A 9,739-nucleotide genomic window follows, 5' to 3' on the forward strand; every position below is an offset into this window, starting at 1 on the left:
TAATTATTTTAAGCATCTTAATAAAAACAGTTTAATGAAAAAATGTTATATTTAATTTGACATCAGATGCGACTGGGGTTTCTAAGAGGAGTATTGAAAGAATAGTTAGTGAAGTAAAAGTGAAGTGTGTTGAGCTAGATGGAGCTTATGTCGAAAAATGAAAAATTATTTACACAAACTACTCTTTTACGTTCTTGGTCGGGCTTACAACAATCCACCATCGTATCACGTATGCACATAATATTTATATGTATATGACACATTTTTATTTATTTACAACCCACCCAACCTTACTAAAACCAGGGTAGACTAAAATATATAGCTTGGCAAAAAAGTCATATTTTTAAACATACTGTATAGTGAAATTGCATTAGTGTGAGTACTGTGAACGCGCCAGCTTTCGATAACCGACCTATATGATATGTTGAAGTTTAGTCATTCCGATTGAGGTAAGGTCTAGCTAGACGTTTCATAGTCGACAAGCGTGCGCAAGTGTGGCGCGGAAAATTCATTTTTCGATGCGTTCGTTCCCAAACGTTTGCCATCATACAAAGTTACTATATTATATTAAATTAATTAAATATTGAAGGTATGTAGTTACATATAATCTGTATGGTGACAAATTTATATATAAAATCATTATGTTCAATTAGTGGTCCAGCTAAGTCCTGCTCAGGGGGGGTCATGACCCCCATGACCCCCCCCCTGGATCCGCCGTTGCGTTGTACATTATAGCCGTTCATTATAAATGGTAACAAATAAAAATATTATTATAAAAAATATATGAAATTTTCGAAATTTAGATGACTTTTCAAATGCTTCTAGAGTAATATGGGGAGTAATATTTTCAAAGATTATTGTTATTTTATATGTAACAAATATAAATAAACAAAAAAAACCAGATGCCATACATTTTACTCCAGATTATTCTTTACAGCTGATAAAAACTTCCGACGACGTTTGAGGTGTCCCTTAAGGTCATTAATAACTGTACATATCTGAGTATACTACCATAAGGCTGTAAGTAAAGTATATACAGCCTTATCGTACCAGCAGAGAGAGGTAAAGGAAAAATATTTTTAACAAAAATAAAAATATAATACAGGGCGTCCCAAAGTTATGAGACATGAAGGGAAAGTACCTTAAATATCGCAGATAGGGTATTTTACTAAAAGAAGACTTTATGTTATTTTTAAAAGTTAGTAATTCTGCATTCAAAGATTTTTTAAAAACTACTTGCCTCGTCTGGAAATCGAGCCGGCTTAAATTAAAAAAAAAACACCCCTACTTTTATGATGCCAATCGAAAGAATGGCCAAAACCTAATAACTTTTCTAAAGTAACAGACTCGTAACGGATTTTTTTAGGCCGAATACGATAGATAATGTTTTTAATTTGATTAAAAAGATATATTCACGCTGTTCCTTTCTTTTAAAATACTATGTTACTTAAGAAGAGTTATTAGTTTTTGGCCATTCTTTCGATTGGCATCATAAAAGTAGGGGTGTTTTTTTTACATTTAAGTCGGTTCGATTCCCAGACGAGGCAAGTAATTTTTAAATAATTTACTTTATTATTATTTTATTTTTATGTTTATTACTGCTGTACTTACAAAAACATCTCAAAACCTATAGTTGCTAGAAAAAGTAGCTAAAAAGTTTAGCTACAAGTTTAAAAAACTAACTGTCTGACGTCAAAAAATTGCTATATCTAGCTATAAAGTAGCTATAAAAGTTGGCAATATTCGACAAGAATTTTGTTATTGTCAAAAGATGTCAACTACTAACTGTCAAGATGATAAAAATCGTGAAATAGATTCTGTTTACATTTTTATACCTGGCAAGGAAATAATGTATAACTTAAAATTACATGTAGAAATTTATTTCCAAGTCCTTTTTAGAAATAAACTAGAAGTCAATTTACAAATTATCATTTTTTAATAAATATCGTTGAATATTATACTTTTAGTAATTTTAGTTTTACCTTCCACGGCATCAGACAGTGCCAATTTTTCAAAGTGGTAACACTGTCATATAAATGAAACGAAAGTGCTTGTGATGAGTTAAAGTGTCGATAGGTCAATTTTCTACAGAAATTAGCCAGAATCTTCAGGTATCTACAAAATATACTAAATAATTACCCTCGCATGTGAGGGTACTATGTGGTGGTGCTGTTCTTCTTCCGCTAGTTCAGGTGCTTATTCACATTTGAGGGCTTGTCTGACTACTCCCTTCCCATATTCCTATACGGCGGCCATATTTATAAGTCATGAAAGGCGTTGACGCTCATCGTAATAATTTGCGTTTTATTCTTTTTCAGGACCGATGGCTGCGATACGTAAAAAATTAGTGATTGTGGGTGACGGAGCTTGCGGTAAAACATGCCTGTTGATCGTATTTAGTAAAGATCAGTTTCCGGAAGTGTATGTGCCGACAGTATTCGAAAACTACGTTGCCGATATTGAAGTAGACGGAAAGCAAGTAGAGCTCGCTTTATGGGATACAGCCGGCCAAGAGGATTACGATCGGCTGCGGCCACTCTCATATCCGGATACTGATGTGATCCTGATGTGCTTCTCAGTGGACTCGCCAGACTCGCTTGAGAACATCCCTGAGAAGTGGACGCCAGAAGTTAAGCATTTCTGCCCCAATGTGCCTATCATCCTGGTTGGCAATAAGAAAGACCTGCGTAATGACCCGGCCACAATCAATGAGCTGCGTAAGATGAAGCAGGAGCCGGTCAAACCTCAGGAAGGTCGTGCGATGGCTGAAAAGATCAACGCTTTCGCGTATCTTGAGTGTTCCGCTAAGAGCAAGGAGGGTGTTCGCGAGGTGTTTGAAACAGCAACCCGTGCTGCATTACAAGTCAAGAAGAAGAAGAAGACGAGGTGTTCTCTGCTGTAATTGTGCTGTTGTCGCAAGAACTCTGATTATGAATTGTTCGCATACTGCCTGAAACTTAAGTTTGAAATGACTCGAACTCTGCAGCAGTCGCGGCGTCGGCCACACAGTGCTTCCTCGATACTGACCCGACGATGTCGCGCCGCGCATAGCACGCACACCCACTCAGTATTCGTGTGGCTATATTTTCACAATCGGTACTTGTATATTTTATAATAATCTATAAATAAGCGTAATAATTGCCTTAACAGAGTAGTCGAGGGGCGAGGCGGGCCCTCTTTGGGCTCACTACAAATTTGTGCTATACTATCATGTTATATAATCAAGTAGCATTTCTTTAACTAATAGATTTTATTCCTCGACCGGTGTCGTCTCAGCGAGACTTATTGTTTAGTTTGGTATTTTGTATTTTAATTTTTCAATAAAATAGTGTATAAATTATGTAGGATGTTTATTTGACAGAGGAGCGCTAGCCCCATTCTGACAGGTTTGTTGCAAGACAGCACTTAATATAAATTTTATTGAATACTGATTTCCGGCAGTTTATTGTAATCTATTGTTTGTGTGGAATATTAACTTGAGTATGATCTTGCATGCTATTATTTATTAGTTTTAAACCCCTACATTTTAACTAATCTTTTCTAGACTTTTTGACTTTTATAAAATTTAATACAGCATTTATAAATCAAAGGTTTAGGATGGGGAAATATTTAAGTTAAAATTCAATTTGTCTATGTTATGTTTTATTAGTATTGTAAGTACAAAATTATCTTTGAAATATACATTAACTTCCTTTTATGATTTAAGATGTTTTGGAACTATTCCAATTACAAATTTACTAATGAACCATGCTTTCAATTTAGGAATCCCTTGTCATTTTTAGGAGCTGCAATGGGTTGAATCGCCTTTTTGGAACTGCCATTAGCTTTGTCTGTTGATGTTGAGCTGAGGTTCTGTATGGTACTTTTGTCCCTTCGGAAAGATATACTTCCTGTCCTCTGAGCTCTGGTACCCAGTCAGCATACACCAATGTATTAACTAACCTCAGCTCATCACCAGACAAAGGTGTTAAAACATATATAACCTCATATTGCCAGTCTATTCCCCGTATAAGACCTGCAAACATACATAGAAGAATAAAGAATTGTATTGCAAACAGTGCACTATCAGATAATCAAGTTGTATATTATAGCACTTATATTGATAACACAAATATGATATTAATGATGTACTTTGTTCAAGTTACATCATCGTTGAGTCATTTCAGTGTTACTTGAAGAAAGAGCTAAAATTATAATAGTTTATGTAAATGTTCTTGTCTTAAACTAACTTAAGTTCTGAGACAGTAAACAAACTTTGTTAAGGTTAATATTTTCTTGATATATAGTAATAAACTTAATTATATTCTTTTTACTCATTTATCATTTCAAAATTTAGATTGATCTTTTATTTTTCAAATGAACATGGCCAACAAAATATATACTCAATTAATACAAATTTAGGTTTATGAGTTATAAAGAGTGATAATAATGTCGTTACCGTGTCCGTGGCACAGCAGCGGTTTATCATCCAATGTAAACACCCTTGCGTTGTGGCATTCTGACGTTTGTTGACATAACGCTACCACTTTGCCATTGATCACTTTTGTAATACAATCGTTTTTCAACCTCACGTTTACAGCGACAGTCAAATCTTTTAAGCTTACCCTATAACAAGAATGGAATATTTAAAAAAATTACTGAAAAATTAAAAAAAGATGCGAATTAGTTATTTTGTTGTACAGTTGCTACACTTAAGTCCCAGGAGCTGCTTAGATAATGTTTACTACATAGTAATTTTAATTATTAAAATGGTGGTCAATTATAACATTAAAATCCTTATAGTTAGGCAGGGTAAGTTGGGTCAACATAGCTTCTTCAGTGCAGGCTAAAATTTCACTTGTCTTTAAACTAGCCTTTCTGCTCTATTATCTGAATTTAAATTTATAAATATTTCTAATTGAATATTACATTTTTTTTAAACCTGAAGGTAAGTGTAGATAGTACGTGTTTGTGACGTGACATCATTGTATCTCGATGCGTCATGAATTATAAAACATGAGAAACGAACTTCAATACGAACTAGTTTTTACTTTAGTCTGATCAAGTATGAATTAGACTAAATTAGAAGTTGTAGTATAAACATAATTATATACATATATTTTTGTAGCTGGCCTGCTGTCAGTTTCAACATACAATATACATAGACGGAAGTCATACATAGCCCTGAGTCACTATGAATTTTACCCTGAATGTTAGGAAGACACTCTTTATCAAGGTCTCATTGTAGCGGCATCTACAATCTTCGGCTACCAATCGGTACGATGACGTCATATCCTGAATCGCGCTAACAAAATTATTCCGAACGTATTAACAACCTTATATTCAACTTCTCGACCCTAGCCACTGGGTCGTCGGGTCAGGGCGGGTTAGTTGTTCGACTGGTCGAACTTGTCCTCCCTTATCCTCCCTTTAAGTTAAATGAAGACCAGCACCACATTCCCAATTCGACCCGTTTTTTTAATGATAATTTAAGTAATTAAGAGATAGGTAGTTCGCACGTGAATAAAAAAAACTAAATTGAAGTCTTTTAATGTCGTTGCTCTTATGAAAGTGTTATTTTTAAATTTCTAACCCGTACACATCATAATAACGCGTGTGGTAGGTGTATGACCATTATTGCAGACTTATTTTTAACTATGATATTACCTAAGATATTCATCGATATTTATATAATTAATAATATACAATATTTTTTTTGTAATGTATAGGGTTAACTGCAGGGCCATCTTATACTAGGCTGGGGCCATTGGGCACACAAGAATTTGGGGCCCTTTTGGAAAGTAAAAAAGCTAATTATAATTTAAAAAAATTACTAAGTATGACCATTTATAGGTCATCAAATACAGTTGATATATTATGTCATTAATTATATTAGAATGCTGCTGGTTTTTTGGTTAAGATTACGATAACGGTTTCTTTCGAGATTTATGTTGAGTCTTCTATTATATCCTTATTAATTAGTACAGTAGGAATAGGCGCAGTTATCGATATAATGGCGTAGTATTTGCCTTGTAAATACCTTGTTAAGATTATTGATTTGTGAAAAAAGTGTAATGTGCCCGACAAAAATGTTTTGAGAATAAATGTGGTCCTTCGGGGCCCCCTGAGAATGGGGGCCCTGGGCACGGGCCCCGTGTGTCTTTATGGTGAAGACGGTATTGATTAACTGTAAGTAATTAGGTTTGAGAAGTAAATAACATGTTTAAAACACGTTCCCATTGTTGCCTAATGCCTATTTATAGAACGTAATTGATTAAAAATTAGGACTGAAAAAGTTATCGTGACTCGATAAAAAGGACAGACACACTATCGCGGATGTTTTTTTTGCAACTTTTTAAGACATGTTTTTTGCGGATGCAATGGAAGCTCTCTATTAGATTTTTTGCAGATTTTCTGTCATTGATGCTCCGGTCCTATTGGTAGTGTAGTAGTCAAGTGGCTGTCCTTCATAGCCTACTCTTCCTCGTAAATGGACTCTTCAAAACGAAGATAATTTTTGAATTCGATAATATAGATTTTGTATTTACCATCTCTTTAGTTTTATAATTATTTTTCGGAAATCTAATGTCGATAAAACAAAAGAGTAGCTGACAAGAATTTGTATTTATGATTTTCAAAATGCTCCAAAAATAACCTCGTCAAAAATTCCATTTTCATAAACTACTGAAGTTGGATGAACTAAAGTAAATATTTTATTCAACTTACTCATATGGCGTAATTCCAAACAAGCACTTTTCATGATCTAGATCAGCAGCCAAATCACCAAAATAAGCTAAAAAACTTAAATATCTCTCATCACGTGGTATAAGCGGAGATTTATTTGGTCCCAATATCTCCGCCTCTGGTGCTATTATTAGAGAATAATCAGAAACATCATTTTTTACATTTGAAAAGATTTTATCATATTTATATTTTCGTAACAAATCTTTAACATTTGCCGCAGTAAGCCTAGTGTCAAAGCACTTCTTTGCATTTCTTGAGTCATATTGTAAAACAAAGTCTGGTTGTGCAAGTGTTATTATAAGAGCCATAAACTTTAAGCCTACAGCATTAGTCATTCCCATAGTATTAATTACCCAGGGAATCATACTAAAGTTATCTCTACTGTATGAGATAACACATTTAACTGCATTAACATATCGCTGTATATTATCCATAGTACTTATTATTCCAATGTTAAGGCACCTGTAATAAGTCAAAGCAAAATTGAGTTAAAACAAGTTTCATAAGCATATTATTGTTTATATTATATATTTATAAGCATGATCCGATGGAATTCGAGAACCATATAGGTCCAGGATACCATTTCTTTGATAATTTTACTTTAATAGTCTAGCATCTGATCGGCCTTCTACATCTCACATATTTAGCAGGTGGACAAGTTTCCTTACTATACCATACAAGCAAGTGAACATTGTATACATATTAACAAAATCCATTAGAGCATTACCAAAATTAAAACACAACCTCAGGAATGGGATGCATGCTCCAAACACTATACCAATATATAATATACAAAAAGTAAGCTGGAGTGTCCAGCTTAGTGCATTGCATATATGTACATATTTTAAACAAAAAATACCAACATGTTTGGTTTCTTAAGATGTGTAAAACTTGGCCCAAATATAGGTTTATCTACAATTGTTGCAGATACATTGCCAGCAACAGTGAATTCACTCTGCCCAGGATCCAAATCAATAACAAGCACTGGGCCCTGCTGAAGTAGTCTGTTTACATAATATCTCATAAAAGTGGATTTACCACTGCCTTTTCCTCCACAAGCAATTGCTATTGTTGAAGCTGAAACGCATAATTTTTTTATATTAACAATATCAAAAAGGAGTGACATAATAATTATTCTACTTACATTCATTATGAGGCAGTACTGTTTCCCAAAGAGGATTTTCTTGAAAGAACTTTTGTGGCCTTGTCGAATATAAAGTACAACCTAAGACTGTAGATGCTTTATCTAACAGTTTCCCTTTATGATTATTAGTTTTAAACAAATTTGTGTTACGAAAGTTCTGAGCCACAAAATTCATTTTTGGACATTCCATAGTTTTCATAAATAAAATGCCATCATAGTTACCAACATTGACAACTATTTCCTCAATTTCCTGAAATGTAATTCCAGTTTCCTGTAGTTTACTGAATAAATATTTGTAATCATTATTATTTTGAACAGTTTTGAAACACTGTGCATATGAGTAGAATGGTGCTATAATTGGACATTCAGTATCTGTTAGTTTATGACCAAATACTTCTATTGATCCTCCTAGAGCTTTAACTATTACTTTACCATGAATATAGAGCTCAGCAGGATGCCTTAATACAATAATACAGTTTTTCTTTCCAAAATATACTTTATACTTGACATTAATTTGCTCATCATATATTGACTCATCCAGTGGCATGCAAGTCTCTATAGATTCTGTTGTCTCCTTCAAATCAGTTTCCAGCATAGTTAGACTATTTGTATCAGTTTCAACTAGATCTAAAACACTAAGATCATTATCTACTTCTGGGATCAAGCTGCTTACTTCATCTATGTTTCTAATATTTATATCAGTATCACTAAAATATTCAACTGGAAAGGCAGAGTCTGTTGTAAACAATGTACTCTGATTGTCCAATGGAAGGTTTCTAATTGTTGAATGTTTATAATCACCTAGTATATGATCAAAACTTTCTTCTTGTAAGTCTTTAGCTGTTATAGATACAAAAGGTGAATGGACCACCTCTGCAGCTTGCAAAACTATATTATCTGAAACTTTGGAGTCCTTTTTAAGTAAGTATTTTGGATCTACATTCTTTTCTTTATCATAAATTTTCTTACTTCTTGATTTCTTTTCAAGTTTGCTTTTTTTATTCTCAACTGATAATAGTTCAACATCATTAACTTTTCTTTTTTCATGCTTTATTTGTTTTTTTACTTCTTGCTGTTTGTGTGATTTTAATTTTTCATGTATCTGTAAGGCTAACTCACCATTTGGATCAAATTCACATAAATTGGATTCGCTCAATGAATCAATTGAACTGATTATGCTTTCTTCTGTTAATGAAGGTGAGTTTTGAGTAAAATTTGTTAAAGACGAGTCGTCTTCATCACATCCAGTAAGTGAGCTACTACATGTTGGAATAGTTACATCAGTACTGGCAAAGCTAGCTGATGTAACTGTGTCATTTAAGCTGTCACCCGCAGTTGTATTCTCACTACTGGTACTATTATCAAGACTAGATTGAATTATTGCATTCATATTTAATATAGGTCTATCTAGTTCAGAATCACTAATTGGCTTATAAATTTCCTCATCGCTGGACGCAGTAAGGTTTAAATCAGAAAACCCACTTACTGAAGAGGATTCATTTAAATCTACCTTTAATTTCTCTGCTTCTTTAATAAGTTCGTTATCACTTGTTTTATAACCATGCAGCATCAATTTTAACTGTTTTTTTGTGGCTATCTGTTCCTTGTTTGGTTTTGTGTCTTTGATTTTAAAAACATGTGCCCGTTCAAACAAGTCCATATTTAAATTGTACTCTAGAAAATCTTCAAGAATATTTACTAATTTCCCGGGAATGAAAAGTAAAAAAATCTTGTTAAAAATAACTTTATAACAAGGTTAAATTCTATTAGTCTTTCGGTAACTCGTATTGTTAATAATATTGTACTCACATCACAATCTCATCATGAGGGTTGTCAAATAGTTTACGGATAAACTTTTGATTGCCAATTGCC

General features: G+C 33.5%; 2 protein-coding genes across 3 annotated transcripts; one reads left to right on the forward strand and one right to left on the reverse strand.

Annotated features, from left to right (window-relative positions):
• The first annotated feature begins 1,976 nt into the window (after nt 1-1,976).
• Nucleotides 1,977-3,340, forward strand: LOC125058250 (ras-like GTP-binding protein Rho1). 2 transcript variants are annotated; one of them, XM_047662289.1, is made up of 2 exons: nt 1,977-2,111; nt 2,319-3,340. In XM_047662289.1, exon 2 carries the CDS (start codon nt 2,324-2,326, stop codon nt 2,900-2,902), a length of 579 nt encoding a protein of 192 aa, XP_047518245.1. In that variant the 5' UTR covers nt 1,977-2,111; nt 2,319-2,323; the 3' UTR covers nt 2,903-3,340. The 2 variants fall into 2 exon arrangements, with proteins under 2 accessions (XP_047518245.1, XP_047518237.1); XM_047662281.1 differs by having other exon boundaries at nt 2,018-2,192.
• A 285-nt stretch (nt 3,341-3,625) lies between these two features.
• On the reverse strand, nt 3,626-9,727 carry LOC125058225 (polynucleotide 5'-hydroxyl-kinase NOL9). The gene is made up of 5 exons (XM_047662270.1): nt 7,868-9,727; nt 7,587-7,800; nt 6,706-7,185; nt 4,439-4,605; nt 3,626-4,015 (listed from the first exon to the last, which is right to left on the reverse strand). Exons 1-5 carry the CDS (start codon nt 9,525-9,527, stop codon nt 3,759-3,761), a joined length of 2,778 nt encoding a protein of 925 aa, XP_047518226.1. The 5' UTR covers nt 9,528-9,727; the 3' UTR covers nt 3,626-3,758.
• Nucleotides 9,728-9,739: the final 12 nt, after the last annotated feature.

Source organism: Pieris napi, chromosome 2, assembly GCF_905475465.1.
Source record: "Pieris napi chromosome 2, ilPieNapi1.2, whole genome shotgun sequence".
NCBI classification, from domain to species: Eukaryota; Metazoa; Arthropoda; class Insecta; order Lepidoptera; family Pieridae; genus Pieris; species Pieris napi.

Bases quoted from the DNA above. Each gene is read 5' to 3' on its own strand.
- LOC125058250 (XM_047662281.1), top strand. From the start codon at position 2,159: ATGTGGTGGTGCTGTTCTTCTTCCGCTAGTTCAG. The intron at 2,193-2,318 runs GTGCTTATTCAC...ATTCTTTTTCAG, and splicing joins TTCTTCTTCCGCTAGTTCAG to GACCGATGGCTGCGATACGT.
- LOC125058225 (XM_047662270.1), bottom strand. From the start codon at position 9,527: ATGGACTTGTTTGAACGGGCACATGTTTTTAAAATCAAAGACACAAAA. The intron at 7,186-7,586 runs GTTGGTATTTTT...GACTTATTACAG, and splicing joins CATCTTAAGAAACCAAACAT to GTGCCTTAACATTGGAATAA. The intron at 4,016-4,438 runs GTAACGACATTA...GTATGTTTGCAG, and splicing joins GCTGCTGTGCCACGGACACG to GTCTTATACGGGGAATAGAC.